The 15,345-nt window shown below is 45.0% G+C and overlaps 1 protein-coding gene and 1 long non-coding RNA gene across 2 annotated transcripts; both read left to right on the top strand.

Moving 5' to 3' along the window:
- The first annotated feature begins 4,298 nt into the window (after window positions 1–4,298).
- On the top strand, window positions 4,299–4,898 carry LOC115394611 (uncharacterized). Its single transcript, XR_003932127.1, has 4 exons — window positions 4,299–4,346; window positions 4,424–4,470; window positions 4,537–4,655; window positions 4,729–4,898. It is a non-coding gene; the product is annotated as an uncharacterized LOC115394611 (long non-coding RNA).
- A 334-nt stretch (window positions 4,899–5,232) lies between these two features.
- LOC115394710 (early nodulin-75-like) lies at window positions 5,233–6,033 on the top strand. The gene has a single exon (XM_030100061.1). The coding sequence runs from the start codon at window positions 5,233–5,235 to the stop codon at window positions 6,031–6,033; it is 801 nt and encodes a 266-aa protein (XP_029955921.1).
- Window positions 6,034–15,345: the final 9,312 nt, after the last annotated feature.

Genomic DNA, 15,345 nt, shown 5'->3' with positions numbered 1-15,345 from the left:
AAATATTCATGCATTTCAGTTTCTAGAATTGGAACTGTTGAAAAATACAGAGGTGTGCCAGATACGAGTAGTATGAATGCTGCAGATGACCCTTCATCTGGACCTGTTCACCACACTTACGTCTTTCAGGGTGCCATTAAGGCAAGTAGCTACACACTGCTGCAGTCTGTTCTTTTAAAAGTGAATTCTAAAGACCAGTTGTATTTCTTTGAATTCCTGCTTTATGCTTTGCAGCCAAGGACTCACCAGAATGTAACTGTACCCCAGCATGTGCCACGAAATCACCAGTATGAGCACCATGGACCGCAGTACCCCTACCACGGACTGCCCCACAAGCATGTGGACCATGACCCGCAGCACCCCAGCCACGGGCTGCCCCACAAGCATGTGCATCCTGGACCTCCGCAGCACCCCCACAATGGGTTGCCTCACAAGTATGTGCATCCTGGACCTCTGCAGCCCCCCCACAATGAACTGCCCAATGAGAATGTGCATCCTGGACCTCTGCAGCCCCCCCACAACGAGCTGCCCCACGGGTATGTGTATCCTGGACCTCTGCAGCCCCTTCACAATGAGCTGCCCCATGGGTATGTGTATCCTGGACCTCTGCAGCCCCTTCACAATGAGCTGCCCCATGGTTATGTGTATCCTGGACCTCTGCAGCCCCTTCACAATGAGCTGCCCCACGGGTATGTGTATCCTGGACCTCTGCAGCCCCCCCACAACGAGCTGCCCCACGGGTATGTGTATCCTGGACCTCTGCAGCCCCCCTACAATGAGCTGCCCCACGGGTATGTGTATCCTGGACCTCTGTGGCCCCCCTACAATGAACTGCCTAATGAGCACATGTATGCTGGACCTCTGCAGCCCCCTCACGATGGTATTGCTCACAGCTTGTATCACGTGGTGCCTGAGCATCAGGACCTTGGGCACCAGCTGCCTCCTCAGTTGCCCAAGCTGCCTCCTCAGTTGCCTCCTCAGTTGCCCAAGCTGCCTCCTCAATTGCCTCCTCAGTTGCCCAACCTACCGCCCAAGCTGCCTCCTCAGTTACCTCCTCAGTTGCCCAACCTACCACCTAAGCTGCCTCCTCAATTGCCTCCTCAGTTGCCCAACCTACCACCCAAGCTGCCTCCTCAATTGCCTCCTCAGTTGCCCAACCTACCACCCAAGCTGCCTCCTCAATTGCCTCCTCAGTTGCCCAACCTACCGCCCAAGCTGCCTCCTCAGTTGCCCAACCTACCACCCAAGCTGCCTCCTCAATTGCCTCCTCAGTTGCCCAACCTACCACCCAAGCTGCCCCCTCAGTTGCCCACTCAGCTGCCCAAGTTGCCACCCAAGTTTGTTGTTGACCGCATCCACCGTCCAGTCTTCAAGCCAAAGGCTACGCAGCTCCTTGTCAGATATCCAGTTGTTCAACTCAAGAGGCCCGCCTACCGGAAGCACTACCATTCCAAGAATCCTCAGCAAACAAAGCAGTTCAGTCATTGACCTTTCAGTGGTTCAGATTTTTTTTGTGCAACAGAATTGTGGCTATTGTGCCGTTGGCTGAGACTAAGATGGGTAAGTCATGATAGGTTCATTCTATTAATCAGAATGCCTGAATAGTTACTGAAATCATTTTTCTTCATTTGCAGTATTTTTTTGGAAGCCGAGAAGAGCAATGACTGAGGTATGTACAAGAAATATGCAATTATTTCAAATGCAATACTGGGTTATAATTCTTTTCTGTTTTAGGTGCTACATCGCAGAAGAAACTGAACCTGCTGAAATGTATTGACTTTTGAAATAAAATGTACATTTTAATGTCCTGTGGTTTTCATTTTAATCTGGTATTGAATAGATTTAATTCCCTGCTGTAGTATAAAGAACTTTACGATGCGCACAGGACCAGTCATGCAGAAGTTACTGTAACAAGTGTTATTTCACATGATAAATTGAAAACATTCCAAGTAACCTTCGAAAAAGTGAAGGGACAAAAACTTAAAATATGCAAACTCGGCACAGGCCCCCAAGCCAACACAATGTTGCCAAGTGTGAGGGTGCTGTTCACTAGACCAGCTGCACCTTCAGTCACCAGTTTGTCAAAATCCTGAAGTTTGTGGACGACACCACCCTCAAAGAGCTCATCACTGATAGCGATGAGTCCACCTACAGGTGGGAGATAGACCTCCTGGTGCAGGCTGAAGAACCTGGAGCTCAGTGCTGTGAAGACAGTGAAGATGACTGGACTTCAAGGAGGACCACAGCCCCACTCACCCCATCACCCTGAGAGACTCCCCAGTGGACACTGGAGTCTTTCTGCTTCCTGGGCACCATCATCACCCAGGACCTCAAGTGGGAGCTGAATGTCGGCTCCCTCTTTAAAGTCCAGCAGAGGATGTACTTCCTGCGGCAACTGAAGAAGTTCAGCTTGCCAGCGAAGAATATGGTGCACTTGTACTCCTCCTTTGAGTCCATCCTCACCTCCATCACCGTCTGGTGCCGTCTGCAGCCACGTCCAGAGACAAAGACAGACTGCAGCGAGTCATCCACTCTGCATAAAAGGTCATTGGCTGCAGTCTGTCTTCCCTCCATCATCTGTGCACCTCCAGGACCCTGAGGCACGCAGGCAAAACGGTGGCCGATCCCTCTCACCTTGGTCACCTAGTCTTTCTATTCTCCCCTCTGGAAGGAGGTTCTGGGCCACCAGGACCAAAGTCTCATGACAGAAGAACAGTTTCTTCCCCTCTGCCACTTCATGAACAAGGCCTCAGTCCACCACTGACAGAAACAGGCTTTTGCACTATGGACAATCTTCAGCCCCATAAATAGTACTGTAAAAACCTTTTTAACTTTTGTAATTTATGTTGATTCTGTAAATCCTCATCAATGTTTTTGTTACTGCAATTGTGTTGTTTCTCTCTTAATTCCTTCTATATATATTTGATACTTGTGCCTTTTAAATCGGTTCCTTTTTTTTGTATGTTTGCCCCAACACCAAAACAAATTCCTTGTATAGGCTCGTAGACTTGGCAATAAACCCATTTCTGATTCTGATCTGAATCTGTTCAGTGTTTTCTCATCTTTGGCTGCAATCAAGGCAAGTGGCTACAGGAAACTGCTGTGATGTAAACATGCCACTCCCATGACAAGGTGCAACAACATCAACGTGTGGTTTATCATGTTCACATGAATATGGTTTGTGTCACCATCATGAGCAAGTCCAATATGGCCCTTTTCATCGGCAGTGATTTGAATGCTTTTTTTTTTTTTTTTTTTTTTTTTTGAAGCAGTATGACTTTCATAGAAAAATTACTTTGTCCTTACTGGAAAAAAAAAAGTACAGTTCTGAAATAATGCTATGGGAATGTTGTGGACCCCCCCAGACAATACATGAATTTTTAGTTATATGTTTTGCACCACGGAAAACAGAACTTTCAGTTGCTCTGCCCCCAACTCTGTAACTCACTCCCACCACACATCTGGAACACTGACTACCTCTTTTTAAATGACTAAAAACTCATGTTTTATAGTTTTATACTGCCTTCAGGCTGTAAATATTGTACATTCTAAGTCTGTTGCTTTTATTTTACTCTGTAAAGTGACTTTGAGTGTTTTAAAGTGGGCTTTGAAATAAAATGTATCATTCCCATAACTCCCAAATGAAAAGTGATGACAGAAAAACCTGAATAAGTACCTGCTCCAAACAATGAGATTAGTAGCATACTGCTTATGCAAGGTTTGAGGAAAAACGATTTCAATGTATGATACTTGTTTTTCTTGTTTACTATGGCAGTTGCCTCACATTCCAACACTGAATTAATACAATTGATTTAAATAATTAATTAAAAACAGGAAAAACTATGACATAGTTTCCAAACATATGCAATGTACACATAATGTACGCTAAAGAAACACTATGTCCATCTCTATGTATTAGTAGTATACTTTTTTTCCACAAAAAGTACATCATATTTTGGGATGGTAGAGTTCAGTAATGTACTCAATGAGACAAAGGAATTGAATACCATTTTACCAAAATCCCAGGACAAACATCTGTTCAACATATGTGTTAATGTTAAGGATAGTTGTGGCTTTACATGCTGTATTTAAAAATTACCAAGTATTGTTTTATCATGAGTGAATAAGTATGAAATTGCCCTTGTGATTGCAAATTGGAATTTCAAGTGGGAAAAAGAGGGTTAAAGCTTTTCTGTTGTACACTGAGTCGCAATTGTCTTCAAGTAATCACACCTGTGTCTACTTAACAAGATGAGAGGAGCTTTTAAAAAGGGGCGTCAGGAATCAAGACACTGTGGCTGACTTTGCTTGCCACTTCAGCTTTAAACCATGGGGTTTTCATTAAGGTGAGTGTTGAGAAAGTTTGAGAAATATTGCAAAACAAATTGACAAAATAGCACTTTGTAATTTTTCCCTTGTCTAGATGGTTGCTGTTATCTTTGCTGGCTGTTGGAGGACATCAAACAAATGGTAACTTTGAATTGTTGATCGGTTTTCTAGCTAATTAATGTGCATGAGCTAAAAATAATGTTTCAGTCTTCAGAATGAGATCTGTTCACCAACATGGAGATGTGCCAGATACAAGTAGCTCTGACTCTGATGGTGTGCCATCTGGACCCACTCACCTGGTTTATTCATCCCAAGGTGAAATTACGGTAAGTACATAAAAAAACAACCTTTTTAGGGTTTCCTCAGACTATATAATCACCCCCACCCCTCCTTCCACAGCCAAAGACACACCAGCATGTGCCAGTGCTGCACCAGAATGTATCGATGCATCAGCATGTGCCACCACACCACTACCATAAACAGGTGCCACCACATCTTCATGTGCCACATCGACAGTACCAGCAACACCATGTGGGAGATGACCATGGACCATACCACCAGCACCACCACCACCACAAACGTGTGCTGCCACATAATCATGTGGGAAATAACTCTGGACCTCTCAACCAACATGGGTTTCCACCTCAACATATCATAGATCAGGCTGGTCGTCCCCACAACATGCTACCTCCCAAACATGTGGGAGATGACCGTGGACCTCCCCACCCCTATGCGCTACCTCCTGTTCATTCGCCACATGAATATGGACCATACAACCTCATGCCAGTTGATCATGAGCACTTTGTGCATCACCATCATCTTGTCTGTGTCATGTTTCCCCATCACCCTGACTGCCCATCTGAGCTGCTGTCACACTTTCCCCAGTTCCCACATTTGCCCAATATGCATCCACAGTTTCCTCGGGTCCTCCCCCAGGCACCTCAGTTCCCCCAGTTTCCAAAGGTGGCTCCTCAGAATCCCAAGATTCCTCCGAAGATGATGCCCAGGTCTCATGAGTTGCCGCCTCAGCAGTTGCCCCAGGTTCCCAATGTGCCTCCTCAGCAGCTGCCCCAGAAGATGCCCCAATTACCCCATGGGCCTCCTCCTCAGCAGCAGCTGCCCCAGAGGATGCCCCAGGTTCCTCACATGCCGCAGCAGCTGCCCCAGAGGATGCCCCAGGTTCCTCACGTGCCGCCGCAGCAGCAGTACCAGCAGCACCAGAGGATGCCCCAGGTTCCTCACGTGCTGCCGCAGCAGCAGTACCAGCAGCACCAGAGGATGCCCCAGGTTCCTCACACGCCGCCGCAACAGCCACCACCTGAGAGGATGCCCCAGGTTCCTTATGTGCTTCCACCGCCCCAGCAGCCGGCACCACCTGAGAGGATGCCCCAGGTTCCTTATGTGCTGCCACCGCACCAGCAGCAGCCACCACCCGAGAGGCTGCCCCAGGTTCCTTATGTGCCACAGCAGCAGCTGCCCCAGGTTCCTTATGTGCCACAGCAGCAGCTGCCCCAGGTTCCCCATGGGCCTCCTCCTCAGCAACAGCCTTCCCAGAAGCATGGCCAACCACAAGAAATGCCTCAGATTTCTGTTTCCAAAATGCAGCGTCCTATTTTCAGGCCAAAAGTCCCACAGGTCCAGGGGAAGCGACCAGCCTACCAGCAGCACCGCCTTTCCAAGAATCCTAAGCAGTTCAGTCCCTAATGTTTCAGTAGTTTTTTGTTTTTTTCCCTTCCCTCTAAGCAGCCCCATTTCAAACATCAAGCTTTTGCTCTGGGTAGGTAAGTTATTCATTTTCCTTCAGATTAACAACTTTTAAACTACATCTTTGTTTCTCCCTTTGGCCTGCATCTGAAGGAGCAGTTGGCATTGTAGGTACTACTCTTCTACAGTCAGTCTAAGTGAAATTGAAAGGGACTTAATCCTGTTTTTTTTTTTTTTTTTTTTAGGTGCTGCAGTACTGAAGAAAGTGAACCTGCTGAAGACTTGCATTGTGAAAAATAAAATAATTTATTATGAAATGCCTTACTGTTTTTGTACCCATTTCAACAGAAAATCTCATTCTGAAATGCCATTTCACTTTAGGTGAGATATTGTTGCAATGGCAGACATGGATTTTGTGGAACTGTTCACACTGAGTAGAGACGGGGCAACATTCTCCCACTTCACTGCCATTTCAAGTTTCATCTTTGCCCACGTAAAAAAAACATGAACGACCTTATCCAGATCATATGGAAATTGTCTTAATGGTTTGGGTAACATGCTGATGGCAAAGTTGTCACCTTGGCTGCTTCATGAGGTTTGAAAAGCTCAGAGGGGACTTCGTTCCTCAAAATACAGAATGACTTGGATTTCCACATTAGATGGGTGCTATTACTAAGGATCTGTTCCAGTTTTCACTTATTTAAAATGGCATAAGACAAATTTTGTTAAGTATGGAACTTGGTTTTAGTTGCTCATAAAGTTGCATTTACCCCAATCTGGGCCAAATTCATTTGTTTTCTGCTAAATATCTAATTCTTGTCCAATATAGCAAGTTTGTTTTCAAGACAGTGCCTTGCAAACATGAAACCACAAAAGCGATGCACTTTCCCTTGAAATGATGTGTATGCATCACCTGAAGGAGACTTAAATGCTGTAGAAAGTCCATATCTTTGCATCAAGTGTTCAACAGATCAGAAGAGTATTTTCTCAGCTCTTTTTTATTCACAGCATCCAATCATTGTTCAGGAGAGAGTCAGCCACCTCAAAACATGCCATGGTTGGAGGCAGATTGTTTTCAATATGAAAGACATGTAAAGGAATCTATTTGGATTTAATTTCTATATACACCTTTATTTTCTGCTGTTTAGGTAGTCTGACACATTAAGCTTCTTTCACGGACTTACTGGTGAACTGCTATCAAAAGTACTCACACAGAAATTGATTAACAAATAAATTTGATTTAGTGTTCATCTGTGGTGCCCGCAAGACCTCGATTGGATCCTCGGCCACATCTTCCTCACCTGTGTACAATCAAGACAACAGGGACTGCTTTAATAAGGGCAGTCTCAGACAGGGCAGCTGGTTGTTCTGAGTCTTGATTGGGCTTGCTGTTCACAGTGGCTGCTGTCATGGGGTCTCAGATGAGGTATGTGGGAAGGCAGTATGTTGCCCTCTTTTAGTTGGTTGTAACTGCACTGATGCATAAAATACCTTGATGTTAATGTTTAGGTTTCTTCTCATGTCCTTGCTTGCTCTTTGGAGGTATCAAACGGATGGTAAGCTTGTTGAATTCACTTTCATTTATTGGCTGAGTGCAGTTATGTTCACCAAAAACATTTCCGTCACAGCCCTCAGTTTTGGATCTGTTGAGCATCGCGGAGGTGACACAGTGAAGCTTGACCGCTATCCACCGGTTCCACGTAGCTTCATTGGTGTGTCATCGAAGACCAGGCTACATGGGGGTGACTTGAGCATGAACATAAACGAGGCAAGTAGATGCAAGATCAGTTGAATCTGAACCAAATGAATATGAGACCTGAGTCTGATGTGCACATTTCTGTTGTCCCCCTCATCAGCCACCCCGAGCAGTGCCTGGTGCATGGATGCCAAGGGCCAAGAAACCAACCTGCCCACCCAAGCTGCCATTCTGCAGAACCACAACTCCAAAGCCTGATGGCACCATCATCTCCACCACGAAGAATCCTCTCTGCCCACCTGATCAACCTCACTGCAGACCAAAGCAGTATCATCCATATTGGATTCCTCATCACCACCACAATCATTTTGTCCATTTACCAAAAAACGGCGAGCCCTACTGGCCCCAGAACTGTGGTCAGGATCATCAAACTACACATCACAGCTCTCATCAACAACCTGTGTGGCATGCATGGCGTTATCATCCTCAGTGGTTCCAGAGGGCTTGGTGGGCTGAATGACATTGCTGTCATTGGCACTTGGAAGATCAACTGGTATTAAATGGTTTCAGATTAGGTATACCCAGTGTTTTCACTAAAACTATAATTGTAGATCATCAATATTTGACCTGTGTGTCTTTCAGGTACAAGATTTGGTGCTTCTCCAAATCTGGCACCCAGTGCTAATGGTATGATTGCTCACTGAGGAATGAGATTTCTGAAGCAGGATCATGTTTCTAACTTCTTTTCTTGCTTTCAGGCACTGCAACACTTGGCTTCTGATTTTTTTTTTTTTTTTTTTTAATAAAACCCTATGATCACTCTTTATTGGCCTCTTTGTCTTCTCCTCCCTATAATCATGTTGCTTGGAGATCAGCCTGCCAGCTAAACATGATCAGAAATACACCTGATAGGTAGAAATGTCACCATTACCAAACATTTTTGTCAATTAAAAGCTTGATTGTAACAATCTACACTTTTGTCATATTAATAATCTGAGCTGATATCTAAACACGGACTTGTAGCGATCTTGCAGCAGTGCACATACTTTCTATAGAGCAGTGCTTCTCAATTATTTTCTGTTACGCCCCCCTAGCAAGAAGAAAACATTGCCCCCCCCCCCCAACTATAAATAATAGCATTTGTCGATAAAACTGTTATAGGTTCACCTCTGCATAACATCCTTGTTAACTTTAAAGAAAACAAAAAGAAAGATATAGTTCAACTTACAAGAGTGACTTTATTAACATTGTTTATTAGTCTGTAAAAGATTTTAAGTGCATCAATTTGCCTGAAATTCAAAAAATAATATCCTTGTTTAAAGTGTAAATATTTCTGACAGACTTATTGCACCATTTGCTGCTGGAAAATAAAATTAAACAAAATAAATAAAAAACAAATTCAAATTCACTTCAGCAACATTAACTCAGGAGCACAATATATAAAACACTTTAACCTACAAAACAAAAAACAAAACAATTTGTGCTGATTTTTTTTCCATCAAAATGAGGAAGCCAGGATTAATGGATACAATGAGCACGTTCTGCAGTACACAGCTTCTCAGAGCAAGGTTTGAAGCATGATACTGCAACTCTCAGCTCCTGCTCAGTCTTCAGCTGGGACCTGGACCTGGTCTTCAGTGCAGCAACAGCAGAGAAGTCAGTCTCACGAAGGTCAGATGCTGCAAAAGGAAGCATAATGCCCACAGACCTCTGCTCTTAGAGTGGATCCTGCCTCTCTACACTCAGCCAGAATTCTCTTTTGACTCACTACCTTCGTCTCTTTCCACCTTTCTTTTCATCCCTGTTAAAAATGTCTTCATGTTGTCTCAGGGTTTGTTTACAGCTTCACATTGCAGCTCGTTGCGAAAAAACCTACACCGTAGAGCTGCGCACACTCTGACAATGAGAGCGTCACTGCCAACTACTGGAGTGGATGTGCAATTACACTTCATTTTAGTCCGGCGGGAAAAAAAGCATATTCCCCACGGTCACACGCGTCCCCCCGGGCATCGCACTGCGGAGCGCCCCACAGTTTGAGAACCACTGCTATAGAGGAAACTTTGGCAAGACACCAGTCATCTCCTCGTCCCACACTGCTTCTGAGAGCACACCAGTCCACTGAGCCTTTTCCCAAGTACCTGCTGAAAAATCTATAACATATGCCTTTGATAAACAGATAAAAATGGACTTGACTGCTCTTCGCTATGGTCTCCCTTCCCTCTCTGAAAATTTGCCCCACATGCTGGCAGTCCCAAGGATGGAGGCTGTTTTTGGTGTGGACTTAGGTGTAGCCTGGCCTCCACCTGGAGCAGAATTTGGCGGTGCCAAGACACTTCTTCTCCGCCTCGTTCACAGATCTCTGTGTGACCCTTGCTGACCACATGCTGCCACTCACGTGTTTTTCTTTTATTAGTGATACCACTGTCAAAACCGAATAATTTAATTTCCCTTGCCTCTAACTCCCCTTCAAACACTTGTATTTCACTTTCTGTTAAATTTTCTTTGTCTTCACTGCCACGATAGAACATAAAAGTCCATTGATCAGCAGGCAGAATATTCTTGAGGTAGTTTGCATTGACAAATTATGGTACAAAGTGGGTTTTTTCTGGAAAACACCAACTTACAAAGGATCTCAGAGGGAATTCATTGATGAACTAATTTAACATTTTTGCAGGTTTGAGGCTCTGAATTCCACAATACCAGGAAGAATGGCACCGCCTGCTGGAGAACAGGCACTGTTGTTACAGACAGGGGATGTTTGCAGAGTCCTGAAAAAAAAATCAACACATGCAAAGCAGCTGGATCAGATGGGATACCTCGATGTGTGCTCAGCAGCTGTGCAGGTCAAGTGACAGGGGTCTTTATGGACATCAACAACACCTCCCTGAGACAGGCTGTCATTACAGCTTGTTTTAAAGCAGTCACCATTATACCCATCCCCAAAAAGTCTTCTGTAACTTGTCTCAATCACAATCACCCCGTGCCTCTGACTCCGATAGCTATGAAGTGCTTTGAGAGGTTGATAAAACAGCACATGGTCTTTAAACTTTCTTCCAGTTTTGACAACTTCCAATTTGCGTAACGCCCCTACCGCTCTACTGAAGATGCCATCACATCAGTACTCCACCTGAGCCTACAACATCGGAAAGAGAGAAACAGGGCCGGCTCTAGGCATAGGCGAACTAGGCGGCCGCCTAGGGCGCCACGTCCCGAGGGGGGCGCCGCGGTCGTACAAGGGGCGCCACGACGCTCTGTGTTCCGTGTGCCCCGCTGTGCAGCGGTCCGACGCACCGCGCTCCTCGTCCTCGGCGCTGCCCGGCACTGATCGGTATTGTTCGGCATCGCTCCTCAGCGCCCCCCCCGCTCAACAAATGTCGGGACCGCTCGAAAAACACGCTCCCAAGGGGCGCTCGTCTCGGGCTCGCCTAGGGCTCCTCTGAAGCCCGGGCCGGCCCTGGAGAGAAACACACGTGGGCGGAAGCTTTGTGAGGCTTTTAACTCCACTTTCAACACGATCATCCCCTAGCACCTGGTGGATAAGCTGGCATTGCTGGGTTTTAACATCACACTGTGCAACTGGATCCCAGACTTCCTGTGCAACACACCCCAGGTTGTGTGTGTCAGGAAGAACACAATCACAAGCTCTTAAATCCTAATTGTATGGTACGTCTGATTAGATATAATGTGCATATGACTGCTATAAACGCAAAGTCAATTTCTGTTTTAGTTTGGAGTTCATCATTTGGCACTTGTTGGAATCCATAGGTGATAAACATTACTGGAAACATGCCAGGTTAAAGCATTTACTTTGAAAGTGGGCATAAGTTGGGTTGTCCCTCAGAGTGAAATGTACATCTGAATTGTCAAACCCATTTGACATATGACTGCTCACAGTCAATCCTTCAATATTTTTAAATACATAGCGTACTTTTGTGTGTGTAAAGGATTAAGAGTTGATTGGGTTTCAATCATCTTACTGCACCAATCAATTTGAGATGAGCGGGCTTATCGGGTCACTGAAATAATAGTTTGATTCCCATAATGTCATGGAAAATTCACTTTTGTAAAGCTCATACCTCATAATTCTGACATGTTTAAAGGTGCATTAAGGAGTTTTACAACCTTAAAAATACTTATTTTCCACCATAAATATGTTACACATTTTTAATGATGTGTACAATGTGCCCTGACATATTCATTACAAGTACCTCTAACAGCGCTAAATTGTCACTTGAAAGCTGCAGTGCTGGTCCGGCACCAGGGTTTTTTTGGGGAGAATTTGAAAGGAATGACGTAATGCGCCATTACTCCGCCAGATGCTTAGTGAGCAACAACTGAGCAGGATCTTCCAGAAAGTAAGAAAAGAATGGCTTCTAGCACTGCCACAGCTCCAGCACAGACTCCACCAGGTAAAAAAAAACTTACATTTTACTTGAGCGCTTCTAAACGAGCGAAGACGGAGTTCCCCTCTTCCGTGCACAGGAGCCACAGGGACGAGTTTTTCACTAAGCTGCGTTAAGCCCAAGGCCTGCAGGGGGCGCTGTTTCGCGTAAAACGTGCAAACTCCTTAAGGCACCTTTAACATGTGCCTATCAATGAATTAGAATATAATTGAAAGTGATTTATCCCAGTAGTTCAGTTCTAAAGATGACACTTGATGCAATGTGGAGCCATTCTAGGGTGATATATGTCCAGCATTTGATTTAAATCTTGCGTTGTACAGTAAATGAAAAGTCAAAATGCAGTATCTCAAAATTTGAATGTTACAGTAGCCAAATTAAAAACAGACTGCAAGTTGAAAACATCAAAACCTAAAGTATGCCTACAAGCTTCATTTGTGTGAATTGCTGCATCAATGCAGCATGGAAGCAACCCTCCTGATGAGTTATTGAAGCCCAGGTTGCTTTGAGAGTGTCCCTCAGCTCATCTGTGTTGTTTCTTTAGACAATACCCTGTAGATTGTTGGAGCCACTGGACAATTTGCTTATGTGCTGGAAAATGAATCCAGTATCTCTAAAGCATGAAGTGCTGAAATTTCCAAACTGACTCAATTCCAAAGTCGACCAACACTCGCAGACTTCAAAGTGCCATTTACTCTGCCAAACGGACATTTACACAACATAGAGTTGTTTGACTTTAATTCGTTGAGTGCATGGAAGTCAAACCCATGTTACTTCAGAAGCTGAGGAAATAAAATCACCTGCTCAGACTCTTCTACACTTGAAGAGCTTGCGGTAAGGGAGGGACATTTCCAAATTGTAAGCTAGGAGCCTTAGTTATGGCAATCATTTAACCCCAATATACGTCAACTCATTTGACCAAGAAATTTGGCTTTCCCAGATTGTAAAACTAATGGAACTCTTGGAACAAGAATCACAAGGTTGATTGTGCACTTCACATAATCTTAGGCAGCATTATGGCCAAAGAAATTCAAGCCTAGTCTTTTCATGGTCCTTCACCCAGGGACAAAAGAGTCAAATTAATTGAGTGGTCATAAGATTTTATTAAAATAGTTTCACAGGTTCAGTGCCTGAAAGCAAGAAAAGAGAAGTTAGAAACAGGATCCTTGTTCAGTTGTCCGATTCCACAGTCGGAGTACATACCGTAGCACCAGGTGCCAGATATGGAGACGCATCAAGTCCTGCACCTAAAGGAAACAAGTCAATTATTACAGATCATACAATTACAATGCGAGTACTGGATGCGTCTTAACCTGCTAAATACTGGATGATGAGCAGAGCACTAGCGACGCCACTGCGGTCCATGAGGCTTACGGTACCAATGGGGCCTCTGACGAGACCATGCAGGCCACTGGGGTCGGCGATGGAAGCCATACAGCACATGTCGATCTTGACCGCGTTTCAGGAGCCAGTCAGGTTGCTCATTGTTCAGAGCATGAACAAAATTGTAGTGGTAATGTGGAACCCAATACTTGTAATTACAGAAACGTTGAAAAGGTGGGCAGAGTGGCCTGTCTGCCGTGGTGGAGGGGTCAGCAGGCTCCATAGTGGCGGCGGCGGTGTCGTCACCAGGCTGCAAGGTTGACATGGCATCACTGGTGTCGTCACCAGGCGGCATGGTCGTCGTCGTGGTAGCGGTGGTGGTGTCGTCGTCACCAGGCGGCATGGTCGTCGTCGTGGTAGCGGTGGTGGTGTCGTCGTCGTCACCAGGCGGCATGGTCGTCGTCGTGGTGGTGGCGGCGGTGGTGTTGTCACCAGGCTGCATGGTAGTCGTCGTGGTGGTGGCGGCGGTGGTGTTGTCACCAGGCTGCATGGTAGTCGTCGTGGTGGTGGCGGCGGCGGTGGTGTTGTCACCAGGCTGCATGGTAGTCGTCGTGGTGGTGGTGGCGGCGGTGGTGTTGTCACCAGGCTGCATGGTAGTCGTCGTGGTGGTGGTGGCGGCGGTGGTGTTGTCACCAGGCTGCATGGTAGTCGTCGTGGCGGTGGTGGCGGCGGTGGTGTCATCACTAGGCTGTATGGTAGTCGTCACAGCAGTGGTGGTGGTAGCATTGGTGGCATCGTCATCAGGCTGCACGGTAGTTGTGGCGTCGTCACCAGGCTGCATGGCAGAACAGAAAACATGCTTAAGTATGATCTTCACTTGGTTCAAGCTCATAGCAGACAGCAAATTGAAGCTACTTGCCTCTCCTACACTCGAGTCCCTCCAAGCCCGCCCAGTCCCTGATGAGGCAGTACCAGGAAAAGAGCTACGTGGAGCTGGGAAATAGCTTTCAACCTCCACCTCATCATCCAGATCGTCATCAGTTCCAAAATCGAAGGCTGCAGAGCAAATATTTTAGTATGCAAGTGTTCAAAGCCAACAAGAAGTTATTTTAACAAGCTTACCATCTGTTTGACACCTCCAAACAGCTAACAAGGACAACAGGATCCAGCTAGAATAATAAAAAAAAAAAAACAGTTAGCACATGAAAATAACTGAAGACAATCTTCATTACCAGTCAGCTATTTTGTACCATACCTTGTGCGCAAAGCCATGCTGCCAATCCACTGTGACCAGTCAATCCAGAACACAAGCTCCAACTGAGGCAGCTGTGTTTAAGTAGTCCCAGTTTGCCTGGTTAATTGGACTCAGGTGTGACTAGTTAATGGGAGAACAGATGCAGGACCATCATTGGTCATCACCGTCTTAGAGAAACCACTCCCATGCAGTCACTGGGGAGGATATCATTGCAGTTCGACATCAATAATCAACACAACGAGCACAAGTTTTCAAACAAACCTGCAGCAAGATGTTGCAGATGCTCTACCAGTCTGTGGTGGCCAGTGTTCTCTTCTTTGCTGTGGTTTGCTGGGGGAGCAGCATTGGAGCCAGTAATTCCAACAGACTCAAGAAACTGATCAGGAAAGCTGGCTCCGTGATTGGCTGAAAATTGGACACTGTATATATATATATATATATATATATATATATATACATATATATATGTATATGTATGTGTATATGTATATATATATGTATGTGTATATGTATATATATATGTATGTGTATATATATATATATATATATATATATATATATATATATATATATATATATATATATATATATATATATATATATATATATATATAGTCTTATTGTATAGAATTTTACTT

The sequence above is a fragment of the Salarias fasciatus genome, chromosome 9, assembly GCF_902148845.1.
Source record: "Salarias fasciatus chromosome 9, fSalaFa1.1, whole genome shotgun sequence".
NCBI lineage: Eukaryota > Metazoa > Chordata > Actinopteri > Blenniiformes > Blenniidae > Salarias > Salarias fasciatus.
The sequence above is the reverse complement of the archived record's forward strand: the minus strand, read 5'-3'. Positions and strand labels throughout refer to the sequence as shown.